This window comes from Canis lupus, chromosome 6 (genome assembly GCF_048164855.1).
Source record: "Canis lupus baileyi chromosome 6, mCanLup2.hap1, whole genome shotgun sequence".
Classification (NCBI taxonomy): Eukaryota; Metazoa; Chordata; class Mammalia; order Carnivora; family Canidae; genus Canis; species Canis lupus.
Genome location: NC_132843.1, coordinates 68,856,933 through 68,883,454, shown reverse-complemented (window position 1 = coordinate 68,883,454; position 26,522 = coordinate 68,856,933). Strand labels below are relative to the sequence as shown.

Sequence of the window (26,522 nt, the reverse complement as noted above, 5' to 3'; positions counted from 1 at the left end):
TTGGCATGAGCAAGGCTGATTATCTTTTTTTTTTCTTTTTTTTTTGAGATTCATGCTTTTTACACAAAATGGTGAATGAAGTTTCTCCAGTGGCTTGGATACGAGGAGAGTGTCCTGATGTTATGGGATTTTTATCCATACTTTATTTAATTTGGCTTCTCTCTTTATTTAATGGCCTGGAGTTTATTTATTTATTTTTTAAGAGAGGAAAGGAGACATTGGGGGGCAGAGGGAGAGAGAGAGAGAATCTTAAGCAGACTCTGTGCCCATAATGGAGCTTGACTTAGGGCTCAATCCCACAACCCTGAATCATGACCTGAGCTGAAATCAGGAGTTGGATGCATAACTGAGCCACCCAGGGGCCCTGGCCTGGAGTTTATCTTAAAAGGCTTATTTGAGAACCATTTAGGAACATTTGGTAGATTGAAACAGCTTGACTAGAACCATAAATCAGCACTGTAATTTTACAAAGAAGCACAGCAGAACGGTAGTTGTTTTTTTTTTTTTTCTATCAAATGTCACAGGAAAGAATTTTTCCCACTTCTTTAAATCTTTTGCAATCACTTTTTAGACTAAAGATTCTTTTTTTAAAAAAAGAATTCTGAAAAAAAAAAAAAGAATTCTGTATAAGGAACAGTTATTTATCAGATGAGGAAAGTCTAAATGTATTTATCCCCACAGCTTTGAAGAGTGTATCATGATTGTAAAATCAGAACATCTGTCGGTAGCAAGGAGGTGATCACTAAAGCAGCAGGCCTCAGAGGGGTAATGCTGCTGGGGATGGGAGGCCACAGCTCCAACAACCCAAGTGGAAGCAAACTTCATGTCAGATGATGGTTTCATCAGCAAACGTTTTCAAATGGGAGTGTTTGTTTCAGCAAAACAAATGTTTGCCTTTTGGCCAGTGGGGACCAACCAACAGATGCTTCTGCTAACATTTCCACAGGCAGACTGGCACCGAACTCTTCCCCCTGTGAGCTTTCCTTCCAGCCAGAAAACTCTCCTGCGACTTCACTGGCTGCCTGGTGGAAACATTTTGTAGAAGCAATTGTCTGGTTAAGAGGGTCCAAACACTGTTTGCTTGGCCAAGTCACAGTGGTGGGCTGGACATTGTTTTGCAGGTGTTTCTGGAGACTTATGCACCCCCACAGGGTCTGCTTTGCCAGCTGTAGAGCTTGTCCACCATGAACTCTAGCCTGTACATTAAATGCGTATCCTGTTGCACTTAGATTTCATTGATTTCTGTGTCCTGTGAAAGAGCCTCTCACAGGGCTAAGGGATTCATGTATCGTTTGCCTTAGTTGATGTTTATGGATAATGTGTCTTCTTTGGAGGATTTCAAGAGCTCAAAGGGTTTAGCTGGCTCTTGCATTTTGAATTGAGATTGGCATTAGAAAAGTGATTTACTTGGTTAGAGTGGTGGTATAGCTCAGTAGCAGAATGGTAGCTTTAGAGTAAGAGAGACCTGAGATTGCAACTTTTTTTTTGCCACCTCCCTGCTGTGTGACCTTAGGACAATGACCTAGCCTTTCTGAGTCTGACTCGACTTATCTGCATCTAGGCACCAATAAAACCCTTCCCTTTTCCAAGCCGTATTGATGATTAAATTAAATACTGTATGTAAGGTGCTTAGACCAGTGCCCAGCACATGAGTGTTTGTTTATTAGTAAAATATTGCAGGCTCCCTGCTCATTGTCCTGGTCTCCACAATGGTCTCACCACTTGCTATCCCCTGTAGGCACAGAACATGATGAGCAGGGGACAGTGCGTTTGAGATTTTTCACATTAACAATTTTGCCTGTTCCACTCTTCTCTCACTCTGGTATCTTTCTGTATCGAATTCTAAGTACAAACAAGCCTGGCACGCTTATAGGTTTTGGATGCTGAAATAATGCGACAGTTGGACTGAAAATTTTCCTTGTCTGCATTTAGTAAACAGATATGCTGCTCACAATGAGAAAATATCAGTACCAGAAATGTGATTTAATGGCCCAATTGATGGTAAAACTGACATGCAGTATCAAAGTAAAGGGAGGCTGTAGGTAAGCTGCTCACCCCACAACCAGTGCCAGCCCCCTAGCATTGAGGGCAGGCAATAAAATACCATCATTTGATAGCCAAGATGAGGGAACACTTGCCTGGGGACCTTTCTGAGCGTGGGGATCTGTAGTATACCAGGTTAGGTTCTCTAAGGAGCTTGGCCTCGCAGGCAAGAACGATGAGGTGGAAGAGGGCCCATACACCCTCTGCATCCATCCCTTGTTCATGGTATAGACTTTGTCCCAGCAGGGGACGTATGATGCTCCATTCATGGATGGGATCATGAAATGCCACACAGTAACCGAAATTTGTTTTGTCTGGCCCTAGAAAATGATGCTTCCCTTGCTGCTCCTAAACTGAAGTTGATCTGGGTGGAATTGCTTGCTAAGCCCTCATGCTGGCTTGTGGTGATAGGGATTTTTGTTGTGTTTTTCTAGACTAGTGTCCAATTTTGCATATCATTTGAGGATACATGAGATGCCTAGGAGAATACATCCTTGTATGCTTAACTCATTGCCGCTAATGAGCTACCCAATCAAATCTTAAGTGGCCGTGGCCTCACAGAAAACTAATTGCTGATGGATGGCAGCCTACAGATCCATTTTCAGATGTTCGTTTTCCAAATTTTGGCCTTGTAAAATTCTTGGGTTGGTCGTAGCCATAGTATTATAAGCCTGCTGGGTCCCAGGATTGGCTGAACATTTTGTTAGAAACAAATATTTACGGAGCTAATGCCAGAATAGAGAAATACATGTTAATCTTTCCATTGAGCTTACTATTCATTTAAATGCCCCCAGTTATGGACAGAGATGGATAGAGACCAACAGATGTACAAACAAACAGGAGTTGCCCCTTTCCCTCTCTTCTCTTCCTTTTTACCTTGCTTCCTTTCTGTTGGGATGCATCCAGCTTTGAACACAGTGTCTTCTCAGCTCAGTTGCCCCTTTCCCAGATGCAGATGCCACTCGATTTGATTACTTTTTTAGGGTACGAAAATGTCATACGTTGCACAATAAAAATGGGGAGTCAACCCAGGTGGTTAAATGACAGTTATTGTTTTATATTGAACTCCTTCAGCTGATCCTATCTAGCATGAATCATGCAGTCTTGGCTGCTGTCCAATTTTGGGAAGAAATGCTAATAATGATGCTCCATTACTCTTGTTAAAGTGCTGTAGGGTAGTTTGCCATTCACATCTGTGATCTCATTTGAGTGGTGATCATTCTGAGCCCGGAGAGCAAACAAGCGATCATAGTTTCCATAGTTTAATGATGCCTGTTCAAATCGGCAGCATCCATGCACCTTGATGGTCACTTTTTGCAGCACTTAACACGACTGGCATGAATGTCCGCCTCTTAGTCTTGAGATCAGTGAGAGAGGCAGGTCAGTCCTGAGCGATCTCTTAATTTGATAGACTGTCCATTAGCTCAGGGAAGAGAGGTGGGATTGGGACAAAGGAGCCAGAGGAGTCTAACTACAACAGGCTCTGTCTTATTCTGAAGATGAAATGAACATATATGCATGAACACAGCAGCTGCCAGTAAGTTTTCAAGTCCTTTCTCCTAAGCCAGATCCTCCGTCTTCTTGAATTTGGCTTTGCTGCGTGGGTACCCATCTGCTGGTAGTAACCAGACTGATAATTGAAGGCATCCTTCCAGCACAGCTTTGCCAGGGCCATCTGTTTTCTAACGGTGCTGTAGGGTTTTGGAGGACGGGTCTTAATTGTTTCTTTAAGATTCAAAAATTTCCTCTTCTTCTCAGGGGGGGTTTTTTGAAGTGCAGTTTTAAAAAAAGTTGGCCTTATGAAATATTCTCCCCCTAAGGATGTGAGAAGCTTGGTTCTGCCAATTTATAACTATATGCCAATCCCCTATGGTCCAGAGAGTGGCATATAATATAGTTCGAGATACTTCTCACCTATACTGTCATTGAAGGTTGAAAAACAGACTGAGGAATATGGAGGATTTCTTTATTATGCAAGTCTTATGTGGTTGAGAGGCAATAGTGTTTTTATTTGACATATAAATAAACATTGCTTGGTTTTTAAGATTCAAAAAGAGGCTCGTCTCCATAGTCATAGAATGGACAAGCATAGGAGTCTCTGGTGCTTTTTTGTGTGGCTACTTCACCTAATCAGGTACCTAAAGAACCTGTTTTCACTGTGAAACCCAGATTCCCCCATCTAGAATGAATCCTTCCTTCTATGTATCTGCCCTCTGGTTTTCCATAGCATACTCCACCTCTCTAGTATTTAGCACATCCTGGTGTGAACTAAGTGATTAGTATCAAATCCTCCCCCACTGGAATGGGAGACCTGGCCCAAGAGCAGAAGATTCTAGTCTTATTTATATTTGCATCTTTCATAACACCCTTCCGACCATCTTGCACGATATAGATTTTTTTTTAAAGATTTTTATTAATTTATTCATGAGAGACACAGAGAGACAGACAGACAGACAGACAGACACAGGCAGGCTCCATGCAGGGAGCCCAACTTGGGACTCGATCCTGGGTCTCCAAGATCATGCCCTGAGCTGAAGGCAGCACTAAACCACTAAGCCACCTGGGCTGTCCTGTAGATTTTCTTAATAAAAACTTCATACTCCTAAAGACATCCTCATTACAGTGAGCCTTAAAATGGTTTTACAATGAAAAGTAAAAAAAAAAAAGAAAATTGGTAGTGGGTTTTGGTTTATTAGCACATCAGATCTTTGCAAAGATATAGTTGATCATTCAGATGTGATAGGACCTTGGAGCCTATGTCTTTGAGGATCTTATAAATAGGATTTTTCTTATGAGTTAACTCTTTTATTTCTTTTTTTTTTTTTTTTTTTAAGATTTATGTATTCATGAGAGACACAAAGAGAGAGGCAGAGACATAGGCAGAGGGACAAGCAGTCTCCCTAATGCAGGACTTGATCCCTGGACTAAGGATCACACCCTGAGCTGAAGACATGCTCCACTGCTGAGCCACCTAGTCGTCCCCCTGCCTTTTTTTTTTTTTTTTTTTTTTTTTAAAGATTTATGAGTTAGCTCTTTAACAAGCATAAGGACATCCAGAAAGTTCAAAGAAGTCTGTTTCTTGAAGGAAAAAGATTATTGTCATTTTGGGGTTTTGTGCTTTTATTTTGAGCTCTCCCCATAAAATCATCTGATAGAAGTAAGAATGTCTAACTTCATGAAGTGCTCAAACAGAAAGTGAGATTCCTCCCTTCCTTTACTAGTGAGATATACAAATAATCCCATTAGGGACCCTTATCAGGCAAGAAGTCATAACTAGCTTGAGTGATTTTTGAATATAACCTATTAAATGTTTGCTTTAGGAAGCGAAGAAGGAATACAGCCTCCTTAAGAGTCAGTCTGAGCAACAGGCCAGAGAAGTCTGCCACCTGGAGGAAGAACTGAGGAAGGCCAAACAGAGTTTGAGTCAGAGCCAGAATTTTGCAGAAGAAATGAGGGGTAAGTAAATAGTGTTTGGAGTTATTTTTCTAAGCTGATGTCCCATGAGGGCAGATGGATGGCCTTAGAGATGTTTTTCAGTTTTCCTGTATATTCTCCCAGAAAGATGTCTGCAGTTGACGTGGAGAAAGTTTTCTCTCTTTCACTTTTTAGTTTCAGAGTGATAGTTGGACATTTTTTTTTTTAATTGGAACACACTGAGTCCCAAACTGCCTTTGAAACCAGAAGGGTAAATATTCTCCACACGAAAGTAAATTGTCGGTGCTCTTACCCTAGATGGCCATTCTTTGTGTCTCAAGTGTGTTTGTTCGCTTTATCCAGACAGCTCATCTCCTTGCTTGTTATCATTTCCTGGGATGATGGAAAAACCCTGTATTAAATGCATGTTTTCCCAGCCCTTAATGACCATTGTTTTTTTGATGACTTCCTTGACTGAGTGATTTTATTTCCTTACTTTCCATACAGACACTGGATTATGCTGCTTGCATCACACGAGCCCACCATTTCACATTTATTTGTGTGTACCAGATGTCTTTACTTACATTAATCTTCTCAGAATATTTGCACCTCTAACATTTCTTTTAACCTGCCCTGTGGAATATGTGCCACACTTCTCTGTGACTCCTTTCTCTTAAATCCTGATCTTCCTAAGACGGCTTTCAGTTCTTCTACAAGCAGTGGGTAAAAATGTTAATCTTCAGCTTTCCTGAAAGAAAACTCTAAGAAAAGGAAAGGTAAGGGCGTTTTTTTTTTGGTGTTGGTTACCAGTTTTATTGTGTGAGGTCCTCACAAGTGAAGTGGAATGATAGTATGTGAAGACAGCACCACCAGGGCCGTCAACTTGAAGTAGGTAGACTGAGATTAACAGGTTAAAGCTAGGAATTGTTTTCCCTTTAGTGTAACAACTGAGTCTATCATACATGCTAGCGTTTGCATTTTCTCTTGAGATTCTCAACATTTATTCTTCCCCCAACCTACTTGAGGAACATTTCCCATCACTGTTGAATGAAAGCACTGCTGTTATTTCCAACCAGGAGAGGCCCGTGGGTAGACATGAGGCAGAAAACAAGGTGGCAGTGGAGTCTGGAAAATCTTCCTTTTGATTCTCTGATTCATAGACACTCACATAGGCACTTATGTGAGAGGCCGGGATGTGGGCGACATTGTTCCTTAATAGTACATATAGGCCTAGAGTTCCTCAGACACAGCATCATTTCCTATTTTGTACTTAAGCCCAATCCTGTGGATTTTTGGCTGAAATGGTAGAATGGTTGCTCACTTTTCTGGGAAATCAGAATTACTTTGTAGTGAAATAGAATATTTCCATCTCAATGCTGTTCTTCTCACAGTTTTCTTTCTCTGAATAAGTATTTCAGAAGGGGAAAAATACACATATCTGTAAACATATAAAAGAAAAAAGTTTCAAGTGCTTAGGAAAATAACTAACTCCTTACTGTTCTATGCAGAACACTTTATTAGCTGCTTAGAAAGATGATGAACAAATGTCTTACAATCCTTATAAGGACCATTTCCTCATTGTCTTTATGTAAGCTGAGATGATTATCGGGTGATCTGCTTTCCAGGAGGTACCCAGGCAATCATGCCTGATTCTTATAGAGCCTGAGAAGCTGTTAGTTTGTTTGGATTTTTTTTTAAGAGTTAAGAATTCTTGTAGAATAAGTATTTGTTAAAACCATGATAACTAATTTTTTTTTTTTTTTTTTGTAGCTAAGAACGCCTTTCAGGAAACCATGTTAAGAGATCTTCAAGACAAAATTAATCAGCAAGAGAATTCCTTGACTTTAGAAAAGCTAAAGCTTGCCTTGGCTGACCTGGAAAAGCAGCGAGATTGCTCTCAAGACCTTTTGAAGAAAAGGGAGCATCACATTGAACAACTGAATGATAAGTTAAGCAAACTAGAGAAAGAATCCGAAGCTTTACTGATTGCTTTGGAGTTAAAAAAGAAAGAATATGAAGAATTGAAAGAAGAGAAAACTCTCTTTGCTCATTGGAAAAGTGAAAACGAACAACTTCTACGTCAGCTAGAATCAGAAAAGGGGAGTTTACAGAGTAAAGTGAATCACTTGGAAACTTGTCTCAAGACACAACAAATAAAAAGTCACGAATACAATGAGAAAGTAAGAACCCTGGAGATAGAAAGTGAAAATCTGAATGTTGAGATCAGAAACCTTCACAATGTGATAGACAGCAAGACTGTGGAGGTAGAGACACAGAAGCAAGCTTACGTAGATCTACAACAGAAAGCTGAGTTCTCCGATCAGAAACATAAGAAGGAGATGGAGAATATGTGCTTGAAGATTTCTGAGCTTACTGGGCAAGTCGAAGATCTAGAACACAAGCTTCAGTTACTGTCTAGTGAAGTAATTGACAAAGACCATCGTTACCAAGACTTACAAGCTGAGTATGAGAGTCTCCAGGATCTGCTAAAACCCAAAGATTCTTCTCTCGTGACAAATGAGGCTCATCACAGAAGTCTCTTGGCTTTTGAACAGTCATCTGCAATGAATAATTCCTTTGCAAATATAATTGGAGAACAAGGAAGCATGCCTTCAGAAAGGAGCAAATGCCATCTAGAAGCAGACCAAAGTCCAAGAAGTTCAGCTGTCTTACAAAATCGAGTCACATCTCTTGAATTTTCATTAGAGTCTCAAAAGCAGATGAACTCTGATCTACAAAAGCAGTGTCAAGAGTTGGTGCAAATTAGAGGAGAAATAGAAGAAAATCTCATTAAGGCAGAGCAGATGCATCAAAGCTTTGTGGCCGAAACAAGTCAACGCATTAGTAAGCTACAAGAAGACTCTTCCGTTCATCAGAATGCTTTTGCTGAAACTTTAGTTGCCCTGGAGAACAAGGAAAGAGAGTTCCAGCTTTTGAATGAAAAATTAGAAACTGAGCAAGCAGAGATTCAGGAATTAAAAAAGAGCAACCATTTACTTCAAGAATCTCTAAAGGAGCTACAACTTTTGTCTGAAACCCTGAGCTCAGAGAAAAAAGAAATGAGTTCAACTATTTCTTTAAACAGGAAGGAAATTGAAGATCTGGCCCAAGAGAATGAGACCCTCAAGGAAATTAATGCAACCTTAAATCAAGAGAAGATTACCTTACTCCAAAAAAGTGAGAGTTTTTCAAACTGTATAGATGAAAGAGACAAAAGCATTTTAGAGTTATCCAATCAGTATAAGGAAGAAAGACTTCTTTTACAACAAAGATGTGAAGAAACAGGACGTGCATTTGAGGATCTTAGTGAAAAGTATAAAGCAACTCAAGAAAAGAACTCTGAGTTAGAATGCTTGTTAAATGAATGCACTAGTGCTTGTGAAAATAGGCAAAAGGAACTGGAACATTTAAAGGAAACATTTGCAAGGGAGCACCAAGCACTTGTAACAAAATTAGCATTAGCTGAGGAAACAAACCAGAATCTAGTTCTAGAATTGGGGGCAATGCAGCAAGATCTGAGATCAGAGATGGCAGATATCCATATCAATTCCAAGAGTGAGGTGGATGGTCTAAAACAAATCATGACCTTAAAGGAAGAACAAGGTAATATACAAAAAGAACTTAATTCCTTAATACAAGAGAAGGAGCACCTGATGTTAATGGAGACGAAACAAGAGCATCAAATTCTAGAAGCAGAACCAGTTAGTGACTCTGTGAAAGGGGAGAGTGAGATAAAGAAATGTCATGTTCAACTTCCAATGGATTTAGAACCTGGAAATTTGCAACAAGACGCTCAGTCACAAGAACTTAGTAGCCCTAAAGATTGTGACATAGGTACGGAAGAAAAATATATTTCAGTGCTTCATGAGTTGTCAACAAGTCAAAATGACAATGCACATCTGCAGTGCTCTCTACAGGCAGCAATGAGCAAGCTGAGTGAGCTGGAGAAGATGTGTGAGATGCTGCAGGTCGAAAAGCTTGAGCTAATGTCAGAGCTGAATGATTCAAGATCAGAATGTATCACCGCAACTAGTAAAATGACAGAGGTGATGGAGAAACTAGTAAACGAAGTTAAAATACTAAATGATGAAAGTGGCCTTCTCCAAGGTGAGTTAGAGAAAGAAATGGCAGAAGGTGAATCTGGCGAACAACAGAATGAGCAGAAAGGTGCGTCCTTAAATCCTTTGGATGACCGTAATTGCTATGAGCACTTGACATTGTCAAACAAAGAAGTCCAAATGCACTTTGCTGAATTACAGGAGAAATTCTTATCTTTACAAAGTGAACACAAAATTTTACATGATCAGCACTGTCAAGTGAGCTCTAAGATGTCAGAGCTACAGTCTTATGTGGATGCATTAAAGGCTGAAAATTCCATGTTGTCAACAAGTCTGAGAAACTTCCAAGGTGACTTGGTAAAGGAGGAGATGCCAGAACCTCAGGCAGGGCATTTTCTGTCCTTGTCATTCTCTTGTGTTACTGACAGCCCTAGTCTTACAAGTTTGGGAGAATCTTCTTTTTGCAAAGACCTCTTGGACCAGACGGGGGAAGCCTCGCTTTTGAATAATTTAGATGGGACTATTGCAGCAAACCAGTCTAATCTAGAAGAAGGGTCTTGCTGTAGTCTGGAGGAAGAGAATCTGACCAAAAGAGAAATTCTATCTGCGCCAGGGAGGAGCGTGGAAGACCTTGAGACCCAATGTCAGATGTACCTGCAATCCCTCAAAAAACTAGAAGACAAAATCGAAAGTCAGGAGATTCTGAAAAATAAGGAGATTAAAGAGCTTGAACAGTTATTAAGTTCTGAAAGGGAAGAGCTCGACTCTCTCCGAAAGCAGTATTTGTCAGAAAATGAACAGTGGCAACAGAAGCTGACAAGTGTGACCATGGAGATGGAGTCCAAGCTGGCAGCAGAAAAGAAACAGACTGAACACCTCTCATTTGAGCTCGAAGTAGCACGCCTCCAGCTACAAGGTCTGGACTTAAGTTCTCGGTCTTTGCTTGGCACTGACCTAGAAGATGTAAGTATATGGGATTTACATGCTGTTTCTCTAGTTACATTCCCGGGAGGCACTTGATAAATGTTTGAGTTGAAATCTACATTAAATCAGACTTAAAAAATTTTTAGAATTCAAAGGTATACAAACAAAATACACCAAAGTTTTTTGTTGCTGTTGTTTTCTAAACAAAGCACAACTTTAGAAAAATGAGTAAACCTGATTCAGATTGGGGGAGAGGGGGTTGTAAATTTCTTTAATGATTCCGCTCATACTTTATTATATGGGAAATTACTAAAAGGTGTTTTTTTAAAGTCTCCTGGAGAAAATTATAGTCTGAAAGTCATTTTCAGGACCTGTATTTGTTTTCACTCTTTGTGAATTAAAAAACTCCATAGTTAAGTATTAAATTAGAGCTTATGGATGACAATGTGATCAAATTTTAAGTATCCTTGCTCTTTTCAGACCATTTTAATATTACAGAGTTAAAGTCATGAAACTAAATGGAGGAGTTTATTACATATTACTGAATAGTTTTCTTACCAATTTGCTCTGATACAAATCTATGATTTGTTACCAGTCATTTAAAGAGACATCTCTTTCTTTATGGACTATAAAATTGTTTAGTCATAACTTTGTCCTTTCTAGTCTACCAGCTAAAGTAGTAGTGCTGTAAAGTCGATGACTTCACTTGATTCACTCTGTCTGCCTCAGTAAGGTAGGCGGGTTAGGTGGTGACTGGACAGTCGTTGTAGTCACAGCAGTAGATCCCCATTTTACAGATGAGAAGAAGGTGAGGTCCAGATGTGTAATTTATCCAAGGATATAGATAGTGCTGGTTCTGTGATTAAGTCCTTGGACTGGGGATCTGGTCATGAAACCTTCTCTGAGTGAAGAATATCGTAAATGCTGAAGATGGAATCTGAACATTTTATGTGGACTTTTCTTAGCTTCTTACTTGATAATCCCTTAAATAAACTTTATATTTAGGCTACCAAGAATATTTCTAACAAGAAAAAATTATGCAATTTAAATATGTTACAATTCAGATGATCAAATAACTGGTCTGAAGGGTTTGTCTTCATAATAAATACCTTACCCAGTGCCTTGCCTTGTGGAGAACACTTACCGAACGTTTATTTACTTGTGTTGGATATTTGGATGGAGAGAAGAGACGGGGTGGGAAATAAGCCATTTAAAAAAAAAAAAAGAGATGTGTTTAGCAGAGGCAAGAAGCCAGTTACTATACAGTAATAATTAAGCCTACTTATTCTGTTTTGGTTACTTTTGAAAAATAAAATGAATTCTCATATATTACAACTACAGGCTCTTCGGGGTGGAAACACTAGCTGTGATGTAAAAGAATCAGAAGAATATACTTTGGAAACTAAAGAGAGAACACCAAAGCGTGACATTCATCAGATCTGTGAAGAAGGTGTTCAGCAGGACCTCAATCTAGAGATGGAAAAAATAACCAAGACCAGTCCAGTCAGATTCACAGGCGAATGGTCTAGCAAACAGTCCCCAGAAACCAGTTACGAGACCCTAGTGCAAGACAAAACACAGGGCTGTTTAGACATTTCTGAATTGTCACTTTCTGGTCCTAATGCTCTAGTACCTATTGATTTTCTGGAGACTCAAGTCACCATTGAGAATCTTCAATTGCAGGTGAAAGAGTCATCAAATGAGAATTTGAGGTTGCTCCACGTCATAGAGGAACGTGACAAAAAAATTGAAAGTTTACTAGATGAAATAAGAGACTTGGACTCAAAACTGGGTTTACAGGAAGCACAAATAACCACCAAAATGGAAGCATGTGTAGAATTAGAAAAAATAGTTGAGGAACTCAAGAAAGAAAAGTCAAATTTAAGTGAAAGATTGGAATCCTCTTCTCGTGACAACCAGGAGTTACACCAGAGAACAGAAAGTTTGGAGGGCTTCAATTCTCATTTAGAAATAGGTGCAGATAAATTGTCACATGCAGTTATTGAAGATAATGTGGCCAAGGTGAATGACAACTGGAGAGAGCGGTTTCTTGATATGGAAAATGAGCTAAAGAGGATCAAATCTGAGAAAGGTAGCATCGAGCATCACGCCCTCTCTGTGGAAGCGGAGTTAGAGACAGTTCAGACCGAGAAGCTGTACTTAGTAAAAGATAATGAAAATAAGCAGAAAGCTATAACTTGCCTTGAAGAAGAGCTCTCTGTGGTCACCAGTGAGAGAAACCAGCTTCATGGACAATTAGATACTTTGTCAAAAGAAAAGAAAGAACTGGATCTCATGTCTGAAAAGATGAAGCAGAAAATACAAGAGCTCGAATCTCGTGAAGATGAATGTCTACATCCCAGTGACATGGCTGGAGCTGAGGTAAAGGACAAAATGCAGCTCGTTCAGAGATTGTCCTCTGATGTAACCCAGCTCTTGGAAGATAACACTCGGCTCCAGGAGCAGCTACAGAGTTTGGAAAAGGACTCACAGGCCCTGTCTTTGGTAAAAAGTGAGTTGGAGATCCAAATTGAACAGTTGAATAAAGAGAAAGAATCACTTTCAAGGGAATCTGAAAGCCTACAGGCCAGACTGCATGAATCAGAACACGAGAAGCTGACCGTCGCCAAGGCTTTGGAGGGCGCGCTGATGGAGAAGGGTGAGGTGGCAGTGAGGCTGAGCTCCACTCAGGAGGAAGTGCATCAGCTAAGAAAAGGCATTGAGAAGCTGAGGATCCGCATTGAGGCTGATGAAAAGAAGCAGCTCCACGTTTTAGAGAAACTGAGGGAGAGCGAGCGAAAGGCAGATGCGCTTCAGGATAAAATTGAGAACCTTGAACGAGAACTGCAGATGTCAGAGGAGAACCAAGAGCTGGTGATTCTTGATGCTGAGAATTCCAAAGCAGAGGTGGAGACCCTAAAAACACAAATGGAATTGACTACCAAAAGCCTGAAAGATTTAGAATCCGACCTTGTCACGGTAAGGTTCGAAAAAGAAAATCTGATAAAACAGCTACAAGACAAACAAGGTCAAGTGTCTGAATTAGATACATTGCTCTCCTCATTCAAAGGTCAGTTAGAAGAAAAGGAGAGAGAAAAAATAGAGATGAAAGAAGAATCTAGAGCTGCCTTGGAGATGCTCCGAACACAGTTGAAAGAGTTAAATGAGGAAATAGCAGCATTGTGTCATGACCAAGAAATCCAGAAGGTCAAGGAACAGAGTCTGGACCCCTTGGTGCAGGAAATACATCAGCTGAGAAACAACACTGAAAAGCTGAAAGCCCGCCTAGAAGCTGATGAAAAGGAGCAGCTCCGGGTCTTAGGAAAACTGAAGGAAACTGAACATCAGGCCAGCTTGCTTAAGGATAGAGTGGAGAGCCTTGAGAGAGAACTAGAGATATCAGGGAAAAACCAAGAGTGCGTGGTTCTTGAGGCCGAGAATTCCAAAGCAGAGGTAGGGACTCTAAAAGTAAAAATAGAAGAGATGGCCCAAAATCTTAGAGATTTGGAATTAAATCTTGTCCACATAAGGTCAGAAAAAGAGAATATGATAAAAGAATTACAAAAAGAGCAAGAACGGGTATCTGAGTTAGAACTCTTAAATTCTTCCTTTGAAAATCTCTTGCAAGAAAAAGAGCAAGAAAAAGTACAGATGAGTGAAGAATCTAAAACTGCAGTGGGGATGCTTCAGACACAATTAAAGGAGCTAAATGAGGAAATGGCAGCCTTGTGTCATGACCAAGACACCTGGAAGGCCCAGGAACAGAATTTGCGTAGTCAGGTGGATGCTCTTGAACACGAGAAGGCTCAGTTGCTACAAGGCCTTGAAGAGGCCAAGAATAATTACATTAATGTGCAGTCTTCTGCAAACAGCCTCCATCAACAAGTAGAAGATGACAAACAGAAGCTAAAGAAGAAGGATGAAGAAATCAACATGCTGAAGAGTCAAATTCACGACCGAGAGCAGCTTGCCTCCAAACTGTCCCAGGTGGAAGGAGAGCAGCAACTTTGGAAGAAGCAAAAAGTAGAACTGGAAAATCTGATGGTGGAATTGGAGCAGAAGATCCAAGTGCTGCAATCCAAAAATGACACATTGCAGGACACCTTGGAAGCACTGCAGAAATCCCACAAGGACCTGGAGAAAGAGCTCGAATTGACAAAAATGGAAAACGTATCCTTCATTGAAAAAGTAAGTGGCTTACTCTCTGCACTTGAATAGGTAGTCTTTAGGGAGGGAAACCCCTGTGTCAATTTTATTTGCTTCTGGATGGTGTTTGCAGTATGGGACCAAACCCTGTAAAGGTTTTAGGTTTGTGGGGCCTTGAACTTTGTGAACATTTGAGTTGGCTCCAACACCAGTGTCTCTTGGCTTTGACACACATGAGACACTTGTGTGGATTAGCCCGAGTTTTTGGTATGGCATCTGAACGTGGGAGAAGCTTTGGGTTAGGCATAGTTCTTGGTTCTAATTATAGTTCTCTTTCTTATAGTACATTAGAGTAGCAGCTTCCCAATACCCAGTTGGGAGCTGCTGCCAAGGAGACTATAACAGATACGAGTGAGGATCAGGAGGGGACCCCACTGCCCCTGCCCTACCTTTTTGCCTTTAGGAGAAAGTACTTTCAAAGGTTCTGATATAATAGTGACCAAGAGAACCCTCATGCCTCCCAGGGTATGTCTTGGGGATTTTCTGCTTTCAGCCCATTTTATACCTTCTCTTTGTGCAACCTTGTTTTATTAGCTGGAGGTTAAAGGGAAAACCTGCCATCAAGGGGCTCGGTTATTGAGAAGTTAAGATTTTGCTTTCCAGGCCTACATATTGATCTTGGGAAAGGATTGCTTCGAATTCAGTTTTTACTGGACAAATACTAAAAAAAAAGAACGTCCAGAAAACGGGATCAATCATGCTCTATAATATTTTCCAGGAATTTCTTTTTTTTTTTTTTTTCCAGGAATTTCAAGTTTTGACAGCTTGCAAGAGATGGCAGGTAGGATAGAGATAACTTGGCAACTTCTGGCAAGCTCTTTCAACGTCAGGGGCAAATGCAAACGATAGGGCTTTAGCTGGTTTTAACTAATCCTAGGCATGTTTCTTGCAGATTAGCATGGCATCAGAGGATTAGTAGAGATCCCAGAATTGATAAAAAATATAAGACGCCACCTCAGACAATAGTCTATGGTGTTTATATTTAATATAAATTAATACCTTTATGAAGGATCCTAAGACTTAGTAATACTATCGTTCCTTGTCATTGCTTTCCTCATTGCTGTCTTTTATTCAATCTTGGCTGTGAAGAAAAGGTGAGCTTGCCAGTAGGTTTTGAGGATGGTAATTGAGTAGATTAGTACAGGGAGGATTAGCCCGGTCCCACCTTATGACTGAAGGTGAAAGGGAAGTGGAGTGGGCTGTATCGAAGTGATTAATTTGCACAAAACAGGCGACCCAAGGCAGATCCTAATGAAAGATGAAATTTCAGGTAAACACGATGACCGGGAAGGAGACTGAGCTACAGAGGGAAATGCACGAGATGGCACAGAAGACATCGGAGCTGAAAGAAGAATTTATTGGAGAGAAAAATAGGCTAACTGAAGAATTAAATACAATGTCGGAGGAAATAAATAGCAGCAGGGTAAGTTCCTGAACTGAGAGGCGCTCATGACCCCCTGATGATGCAGTGTGCACACTCCCCTGTTTGTTCTCGTCAGACCTGGAATGTGCCAAACCTCTTTTTAGCTTTTGAAAAAAGTAGCCCCGCACTTAGGGCGTGATGAGACCTGCACCCATCTTCACCCTCCAGCCCTGTTGGGAGCCCAGAAGCAGCCCTGAGAGAATTCCTATCATGGAGCCCAAATATTTTTTTCATAACAGGCGAGTCTGGTACTACAGTACCTCACATCAGAGATGGATTTTGTGCAGCTTCCAACAGGTTTATCTGCTTTTCTAGCCTGCCTCGGATTAAGAGCCAGAACGCTGCCAGAGACAGATGCCCTGATCTCGCTAAGAACTGGAAAGTAACGGGAAGTCACAGAGAAATGTAAAATTGGAGCAGTCTTGGGATGTTATTTTAGGATAGGGTTCATGTGGCCAATCTACAGCATCTGGGCCGCCACCCCTCACTGCTGTTTCCAGAGCAGACATTGCTGATTCATGCCCTCCGTTCCTCCTGAATCTCTTCACACTGAGTCCCACATAGCAGCTACCATGCACGCAGGGCTGGCAGGTGCAGCGAAACCTGTTTGCCAAGCCTAGTTAAGCAGTGAACACTCGTATATCCCTGACATCCTTGTGCACATTCATCCCCGGGTAGCACTTAGGAAAGGGTAACAAGACGGAGTTGTGATGGTGACCCCGAACAATCACGGAAGGTTGAAATGCTATTTGTAATAGCCTGTGTAAGGAGTTGGGGAAATCTGTACTTTAAATGCAGTATTTAATCTTAGGAAAATCAAAAAGGTTTGGCATCTAATCTCGGCAGTTGACTTGAGGAATTTTCTGGCAACGCCGCATGGGGAAGGAGTTCGTACGAATGATATTTGAGTCCTGCACCTGCTGGAGTTTCCTTTGGTACCGAGTAGCTTGGGAGTATCCCAACTCTACTGTTACTTGAATCTGGTTTATAGGCTCTACTAAAAGGAAACGCTAGGTGTTTGGCCTCAAGTCCATAGAGCTGTGCTGTAGTTCCTGTAGTCATAGAGCTTGCAGTCTAGACACACAATAAATCATTAAATAGGAGATGTATAAGATGATCATAATCTATCAAGTGCTATAAATGAATCAGACCAGATTCTTAACTGCAGACTAATTGGGAAGTGGGGTGTGTAGGGGTAGAGACCAACCTAATTTAGGTAGGGAGGTCAGAGAATGTCACACGCAGGATGAGCAGTCAGCCATGCGAGGAACAGCGCAGAGAAAGGAAGCTTCTAGGTCTAGAGAGCAGAGTGGCAATATCTCTGAGATTTGAAAAATCTTAGTTTTTAAAGTATTTTTTATTTTTTATTTTTATTTTTTGAAGTTGAAAGGAAGCCATGGTGAGAAAGAAAATGACATGAGAATAGATTGGAGAGGAAGGAGGGTCATGGTAAAATCTAAAGGAATGCCAAAATACATGAGGCTGGAGTTTAAAGGGAAGACTTAGGGTGGCTGGTTTGGAATATAGGTAGTAGTTAGAAATGAGGGGAATGGTCGAAAATACAGTTGGAGAAGAGAAGGTAGTTAGGTGCAGAGACCTCAGCATGCAAGGTAAGATGGAGGGGGGAGGAGCCAGCAAAGAGAACGAGAAGGCGTGAGTGGCTAGCCAGCAGTGTCGCTTCCTCTGAGCCAGGAGTGGAGGCTGTCTCAAGGAAGGAGCAGTGGTCAGCAGCCTCACATACCAGTCAGAGCTTGGACATGGTGAAGGGTGCTCCTTGGATTTGCAACGTGGAGGTTGCTGAGGCCGTGGAAAACTATCTGAAGAGGATGTGGGCTAAAGCCAGGTTGGAGGGGTTGAGTCAGCGGAGATGAGGAAGTGGACACTGTGTGTGTAGAAACACATGTACAAACCATCCTTTGGGACCAGGCCTGGAGAACACAGGTGCCTCCGGCACTGGTTTTACCTCGGTCACACAGTGAAGAGTGAGAGAGTGGCAAAAGAGGTGAGGGCATTTGGAGGAAAACTCTCACGGTGATAGAACATGGAACCGAAACTGGTCAAGGAAGAAAACATAAGTCTGGAGGGGCTTGAGTTTGAAGGTAGGGATGGTAGGAGTGCTGTGGACGAGGTCAAGGAATTACTGCAGTGCAAGCACTTTAATAAGTGAGCCTGGAAGCCTACGAGGGTATGATCCAGAGCAGTTTGGCTAAAGATTTCTCGGAGTATGTGGTCCCAGTGGATGTGACCTTGGGGGTGATTGGGCTGGAGCAGAAGAAATTGTCATTGGAGGTGAAGTCAAGTTTCAGGTGAGTGCATCACTAAGGGTTATAGCACTATTCTAGATAGTTTTTGTCTTATCTGTAATTCTTTTTTCTTCTCTTTCTCATTTCAGTACTCAGTATTTCCTAAAGCTATATATCCGGGTTCCTAATTATTTTCCCATAATTGTTTTACTTTTCTCATTAGGGTCAATTGAAGGAGCTCATGCTAGAAAATAGCGAGTTGAAGAATAGTTTGGATTGCATACACAAGGACCAGATGGAAAAGGAAGAGAAAGTTCGAGAAGAAATAGCTAACTATCAGCTACAACTTCAGGAAGCTGAAAAGAAACATCAGGCTTTGCTTCTGGATACAAACAAACAGGTAAAAACATGGGGTTTGGTTCCTGGAGGAGCCAGAAAGTGGTGTGTTGACCTAATGAGACAGTTTTTGTAAGAAGGTCAACATTCTACATTATTACACAGTACAGTCTTCTGAAGGGTCCCATCGTATTACCTGCCCTGTCTTTGCCAGTTACCACACAGGTCTTATTTTATGATGTGAGCTTTTAAAATATCATTTCCATCTTGGAAGGGAATAATAGCGGAATCCTGAAGACTATTTGAAATGGTCCTTGGGACAGCAGTTTTCTTGTTTGTTTTCCTTGCAATTTTTTTAGTTGAGCTTCCCGGCTAAGGTAATGTTTTTCCACCCTAGTACGAAATGGAAATCCAGACATACCAAGAGAAACTGTCTTCTAAAGAAGAATGTCTCAGCTCACAGAAGGCAGAGATTGATCTCTTAAAGTCCAGTAAAGAAGAACTCAATAATTCTTTGAAAGCTACCACTCAGCTTTTAGAAGAATTGAAGAAAACCAAGGTATGTTCATTTTTCATTACTTCATAACTTAGAATGATTCATACAGGTAATGGTGGTTTTTTCATGTGGACTTAATGCTTTCATTTAAATTGTTATGTAGATTTTTTTTCGGGGTAGTCAAAAATAAAAGCAACAGTTCTCTGCTGAGTTATTTTTAAAAATCAGTGGACGATCTGTGGTCTCACAGCTAGGATAAACCTTATGCATTGCTCAGTGAATCTTCTCAAATTAGATGATGGTAAAAGACTTTTTTGAGAGGGACATGAAGATCAAAGTGATAGCAGATTAAGGCAGGCCTCTCCAGCTGTAGATAATAATTTTGTGGGTAATTCCAAAGTCTTGCTTGATTGGTCTCCAGGTTCACTGCCAAACCCACTTTTCCCATGGGTCATGGAGAGGTCAAGCTGTGCCAGAGCACTTGGTCGTGTACATTCTCCTTTCTCTCCATCTTTCTCTCCATGCAAGATTCATAAACGTTCTCTTTTCCAAAAAAAAAAAAAAAAAAAAGAGGTGAACAGTAGTCTTAGGATTGTTCAATTAAAGGTGATGCTGTAGTAATTCTACTTCTTAGAAAGGGAGGCTTTTTGATCCCTACGATATTTTTCATAAGATGAATACCATCCTGGTTGTATAATAATGAACCTGGAGGATAAATATCTACAAAGGTCTTTACTTAAAGGTGGTTTAAACTGTAAACGTTTTGATGCCATTTATCTGATACATTCAAACAGAAAAGTAGGGGTAAACTTCTTTTGTCTGTAGCTTTTAAATAATTCTCAAGATGAAGGAAATATACTGATAAAAAAAAATACGAACTAAGGAAGGTCAAAATAACATTCATGATCAATAATGTTCTGCTGCTACAAAATGAGACACACTAGGTTTAATAACAGAAAGGAGAGCTCTAGGTCTACTTTTTTATTTACTCACTTTTTGCCTTTTAAAAAAATTGATGTAAAATTGGTATATAATGATATTTTAGTTTTAGGTGTGCTTTCTGCTTGTCTGATCTTTGACAATTCTACCGTGGAGAATGTCTGTATGTATATGTGTGTGTGTGTGTGTGTGTGTGTGTGTATGTGTGTGTGTGTGTGTGTAGTGTACAAAACAGCTCATTGTTAGTTGAGCCTATTCAGATTGCATATAATTTTAATGAGGTCCAGTTAATAAGCACTGTTGAAATGGAATTAAATGGATCTCTAATCCAATTATGGTTGGAGTCAGAAATAAAAATTCTGAAAGTGTAGATTTACCACAACACTGCTAATATTATTTCAAGATGAAATTATGTACAAAGAATGAAATCTTCCTGCAACATGAATGTGATGCTCAGGTTCTTTTTCTTTTTTTTCTTTTTTTTAATATTTTGGTCTGCCTTTGTATGTTCATGATCTCTTATTGGAAACTCTTGGAGCTAGCTTATTTTAGAAGTCTGCATTTTTTAGATATTGCATAATAAAATGCATGTGCCATATATTACATAATATCCCAGCAAGGTATGGGGTAATACTTCATAATCAAATTCATATTTCTGCAACAAAATGTATGACTATCCTCACAAGGCGGAATAAATTAGGACTATATATAAATACCTCTGTATCTGTTCAGGTCAGGTTTTTCCTCTAAATCATCGTCTGAGCTGTTTTTGGAATTTGCAGATGTGGATAAGGAATTGTGAACTTGTATTCCTGAGAAGTGTATGATGCTATCATTCTCCCACCATTCTATCCACTTTCTATTTGAACAACTGCAGAATTGAAGTTTGTATTGCAAGCCATAATATTATTTGGCCTTCACTTGGTGTCACCAAAACAAATGCCATCTTGGGTATTGAAATTATGCAACAGCACAGACTATAAATGGAAACACAATTCTATCATCGAGAAGGTTTTTTTTTTTTTTCCCCTTAAGATTTACTTATTTATTTGAGAGAGAGAGTGAGCATGCAGAGGGGAGGGGCAGAGGGAGACAGTCTCCAGCAGACTCTGCATTGAGTAGGGAGCTCATCTTAAGACTCCCGTCTTACGACCCGGAAATCAGGACCCAAGCAGAAACCACGAGTCTGATGCTCAACTGACTGCACCACCCCAGTGCCCCTATAATCGAGAAGTTTTGACCCACCAAGAATATGCCCACGTATCTCCCGCCCTAACTCCCCAAGTGTGATTCCCATTGGACAAACCCAGACACGGTGGGCTCCTTAACAGAACACTATCTTAGGAACCAAGATTTATGCTTGCCGAGATTCAGAAAGTGACAAAACTACAGTGTCTGCTGGAAAGACATAGGAAACCAAGTAGAGAAGATGAATTGTTTTATTTTGAATGTCATAATTCTTAAATTTATAATATATGATTCTTAATGACATCTCATGGTTATTTTCCCACATGCTCATAAAAAGAAATTCAGGGTCTTAAATTCAGGGTTTTGTCTTGTAGGCAGACCACGTAAAATATACCAATCAGTTGAAGAAGGAAAATGAACGTGCCCAAGGGAAAATAAAACTGTTGATCAAATCTTGTAAACAGCTGGAAGAGGAAAAAGAGATGTTGCAGAAAGAGCTGTCTCACCTTGAAGCTACACAGGAGAACCAGAAAACAGGTAGGACTAACTGGGCACAGCCATGAGCCAGAGCTCTTTTCCACTAGTGAAGTCATACACAAATGGTGTGGAGGCCCAGAAACGTTTTTAGTGCTCTGTTCTGCTACTGTGTGTTGATTTCCAGCGGTTCTCCATTTTCCAGTTTTAAATTTTATGCTCCGCTTGGGGTCATAGGATTAATAGGATTCAGAATGAGGTCTGCATTTTGAAAATAGAATTATTGCATCTTCTGTTTTATAAAACATACAAAAAACTGGCAGCACTTTTTGCTAATGAGCTATTCCAAGAAGAGTTTTTCGTGTGGATGTCCACTTACATAGTTCCTACGTCAAAGGCAGATTGACATTCTGAGCTGGCATTGGTAATTTATCAGCAACTGATTCTGGTTGTCTTTGGCCCATCCTCGTGGGTCAACTAAATGGAAGGCTTAGGGGCCGTATGTTTGGATATGGAGGTAAAATAAAAAAGAAATAGCATCTGTCCTTCGCACTTTTTTCCACTTACATCTTTGGAATAGAATGCTCTTAACTGTGTGGAAAGCTGATGGCAAGTATAGGATGAGGGGCTCTTCTGGATCACAGCTTCACACTGTGGGGCAGGGATCTTCCCTGCTGAGAAGAGTACTTGGAGTATTTTGTGGATCAAGGGAGTTTTTCCAGTAGATTCATTGCCAAACATGGCAGTGACAAGTTGACCAAGACTCCCACCTTTGAAGCATCCCCCAAGGACTTGTCCATCAGCTCTTCCATTGCTTAAAAATGGTTTTCAGAGCTGTTTTTGACTTGTGATTAGCCCTCTTCCGTTTCCCAAAGCTATTCCAATAGACTTCATGTTCTTTACCAAATTTTATTGTTCATTCACTTACAATGGAAAGAATGGACAGGAGAAATTGGGGATATGATCTATTAATTCATCCGATCTCATATGAACTGCAAGGAAGTTTGATGGGTTAGCTGGAATATAATTTGAGATTTTGATGGATTTTATTTAAGCGATCTTAATGAAAGTCATGTAATCTACTAGGGTATATGCCTTGATAGGATCCCTCCCAAACAGGAGTTGTTTAATCTATAAGAATACATAGAGATATATCTCCCTCACGTCTCTAAGAGAAAATCAAAGAACAAATCTTCTTCTTCTTTTTTTTTTTTTTTTTTGTAATATTTTATTTATTTATTCATGAGAGACACAGAGAAAGAGAGAGGCAGAGACACAGGCAGAGGGAAAAGCAGGCTCCAAGCAGGGAACCCGATGTGGGACTCCATCCCGGGTCTCCAGCATCACGCCCTGGGCTGAAGGTGACGCTAAACCACTGAGCCACCCAGGCTGCCCTCAAAGAAAAAAACTAAGGTTTTCTGCTTTACAATGCCTGGTGTTAGAGAAGTGTCAAGTGACATACAGTGTGCCATTCTATTCTTGACAGGTACTGTTGTGGATTCTAATGCAGAGGAACTAATGGCTGAGATGAAAGAACTGAAAGAAACTCTGGAGGAAAAAACCAAGGAGGCAGACGAATACCTGGACAAGTACTGTTCCCTGCTTATAAGCCATGAGAAATTAGAGAAAGCTAAAGAAATGTTGGAGACACAGGTTGCTCGTTTGAGTTCACGGTCTAAACCTCACCTCCAGAATTCTCCTTTGCTAAATTCAGTGGTTCCAGAAGCATCTCTAGCCCCTTCTGCTACTGAAAAGAAGTTATCATCCGGCCAAAATACAGCTTCAGGCAAAAGACAAAGGTCCACTGGAATTCGGGAAGATGGGGGAGGCACAGCGTCTTCTACCCCAGAGACATTTTCTAAAAAGAGTAGGAAAGCAGTCAGAAGTGGTATTCACCCTGCAGAGGAGGCCAAAGACACTGAGTTTGAGCCAGAGGGACTTCCAGAAGTTGTAAAGAAAGGTATGCATCATTTAAAAGCAGAATTATTTGTGTTCTTTTGAAATTCCCTATAAAAAGCCACATACAAAGAGACGGGAGCATTTATGTTTTAGGCGATTGTGCAACAGTACTAAGTGAGTCCTAAGTCTAAGTCAACCTTTAAATTGGTATTTCTATTTAGCTTTCTGCATGAGAAAAGGGAAAGGATCTTGTTACTCATGTTACAGCACAAAACGTGCTAGGAGATTTCAAGACCTGTTTGGAATATGATGTTTCTGTGCTGAAAAATCCCCAGATCAAGGACACTCTTTAAGCTTTTTCACCTTTTAAAAAAAAAAAAAAAAAAGCTTTTTCACCTTTAGTCCAAATCTCACTGGGGTAGGAGGTGAGCTAGGGGATGGGTCCCCTTGGCTGGAGCCACTTACCACTTTTTGTTTTTTTAATTTGATTCCAGTGATCCTTAGAGTGTGGCCCAGGGACTGGGGCTGGTCTAGGTACAGTTTATTACTGGTTTGCAACAACAACAACAAAAAAAAGTCATGTTCAGAAATCAAGAGTAAAGATTGAGAAATTTTCATACTGATTTGACATTGTAGCAACATGCAAGCACGTCCTGAGTTTTCTTTTGGTTCATTCCTGTTGTGTTATACAGAAGTATCAGTCCACAGCCGGTTGGAACTCACCCCTTCTCCCTCCCCCTTTTGCTCAAAAAAATACCAACACTTATTCTTTGCTATAGATGATTTGAGGAGCCCTGTTCTGAGTAACTCTGGCCCTTAGAAACCCCCAAATAGTTAGCTATTTCTTTCTCGTTGCTTTATTTATAATAAAGTATATTTATTACTTTATTTATAATTAAAGGGTTAATCACAAAAACAAGTGCTACTTTAGTTAGCCACCAACCCGACTCTAGAGGGTGTGTGACATGCCCACTGTTAGCATCATTGGGATTGACTCTCTCCTCTTATGCGCATCATGTTCATTTCCACTGTGGAGGGAGACTGTGTGAGCAGAAGGTGAAATTTCTCTTTTATGGGGTCAGCTGTCTGCCCCCACCTCGTCTCTGCCTGAGAGTGCTCACCTGAGTGGCAAAGGCTGTTACCGTTTTACCTTTTCTTGTTTTAAATGAGAGCTGGCCTTTTTGTGTGTGTGCTTTCCCTTCCCATTTGATCCTCTGTTTTATTTAGCTCCCATCCAAATTTGATGCGAAATCTTGCTGGTATGTTCTTCAGATCTTAGAAAAATGAGAATTAAGACATCCACGTAGAAGAAGAAGCAGGGAAAAAAATTTCTGTTTAATGTTATTTTCCCGTCTTTTGCCATTGTGTTTACTTGTGTGTCTGGTAAGAGAAAACCCACTGGTTAGTTGTTTGATTTGTCAACTGTGAAGTTAATCCCTCGTCTGCTGTGGCTAGCAGAAAATGTTCCTGGAGTTACTCTCATATTTGTGGAAACTTTACCTGCTACATCTTGTTTCCACTGTGGATAAAATCGGACCTAGCAATGCTGACAGTGAGTGTTTTTTGCCCCGAGGGTTTGCTGATATCCCAACAGGAAAGACAAGCCCGTATGTCCTGCGGAGAACAACCATGCCGACTCGGACCAGCCCCCGTCTGGCTGCACAGAAGTTAGCACTGTCCCCCCTAAGTCTCAACAAAGAAAATCATGCTGAGACCTCCCAACCAACAGCTGGTGGCAGCAGATCACAGAAGGTAACTCCTATGAACCTGTACCCGCCGTTCCAAATCCAGGAAATGACAGTGCTGCCTGGGCAAGGGTTTGACACTGCGCCCTTCTCCATGCAGCATAAGTGAGCCAGTCCCGAAGACAGTAGTGAGCAGACCTGAGGATAAACTTTACCCTGCAGCAACAATCTCCTCCTTGATCCAACAGGCCACGTAGGGTTTGATGGAAAATGTTAAAAGAGGAGAAATTGTAGATCAGAACTCAAAGGGTTTGTAAGCATGTTTAAGCAGTGTGTTGAAGGAGCTGAAGAGGTCGTCTTTCTTCTGACCACAGGCCTTGCTCACTGCATTGCTTGTTCCACGCTTTTCCCTCTAACCTGTTGCCCTCTCCCCACTGCCCCCCAATAGCTGCTAATTCTTTTTTTCTTATTTCTTTCTTTTTTACTCCTTTACTTTACAGAAAGCAAATATTTCTGTACAGATCCAAAGAAAGGAGCTCTGTTGACACATTTCTCTGTCTTGATTGTTGATGGCAGGGCTACGATCTCAGTGACCTCTATGCACCGTGCAAATGGCCCAGCAAATGTTATTTAAAGCATACAGAGGGATCCCTGGGTGGCGCAGCGGTTTAGCGCCTGCCTTTGGCACAGGGCGCGATCCTGGAGGCCCGGGATCGAGTCCCGCGTTGGGCTCCCGGTGCATGGAGCCTGCTTCTCCCTCTGCCTCTCTCTCTCTCTCTGTGTGACTGCCTGTGTCTCTGCCTCTCTCTCTCTCTCTGTGTGACTATCATAAATAAATAAAAATTAAAAAAAAATCATACAGAATGTTTGCTTTGCAGATCTTTGTTCCATTATACTATGAGGCATATGAGCGTTATGTATGCGAAGTATATGCCTACCCTCGTGGTAGGTAGTATTAGAGAAGAAAGAAGAAAGTAAGGTTTATAGAGATCTGACCTGCCCAGAGTTAACACTTACTGTCTCTCACCTCCACTTTTCTGTCCAGTGTTTCTCAAAGGGTCACAGGAACATTGAAGTTGCTGGAATAAGTTTAAGAATTCTAAAAGTCTTGTGATTTTTATTTTTATTTTTTTAAAATTTTTATTTATTTATGATAGTCACAGAGAGAGAGAGAGAGAGAGAGAGGCAGAGACA

General features: G+C 40.8%; 1 protein-coding gene across 3 annotated transcripts in view; it reads left to right on the top strand.

Moving 5' to 3' along the window:
- The window catches only part of CENPF (centromere protein F), a 63,637-nt gene that overhangs the window by 32,334 nt on the left and 4,781 nt on the right, over nucleotides 1–26,522 (top strand). Inside the window, exons 11-20 of one of the 3 annotated variants that reach the window (XM_072831068.1) lie at nucleotides 5,364–5,499; nucleotides 7,228–10,478; nucleotides 11,781–14,627; nucleotides 15,391–15,426; nucleotides 15,916–16,068; nucleotides 18,535–18,711; nucleotides 19,045–19,206; nucleotides 21,645–21,807; nucleotides 23,231–23,704; nucleotides 25,238–25,395. In XM_072831068.1, coding sequence (XP_072687169.1) covers nucleotides 5,364–5,499; nucleotides 7,228–10,478; nucleotides 11,781–14,627; nucleotides 15,391–15,426; nucleotides 15,916–16,068; nucleotides 18,535–18,711; nucleotides 19,045–19,206; nucleotides 21,645–21,807; nucleotides 23,231–23,704; nucleotides 25,238–25,395 — 7,557 coding nt within the window. Of the gene's footprint in view, nucleotides 1–5,363; nucleotides 5,500–7,227; nucleotides 10,479–11,780; nucleotides 14,628–15,390; nucleotides 15,427–15,915; nucleotides 16,069–18,534; nucleotides 18,712–19,044; nucleotides 19,207–21,644; nucleotides 21,808–23,230; nucleotides 23,705–25,216; nucleotides 25,396–26,522 lie in introns of all 3 variants that reach the window. The other 2 variants (XM_072831067.1, XM_072831069.1) reach the window with 2 other exon arrangements.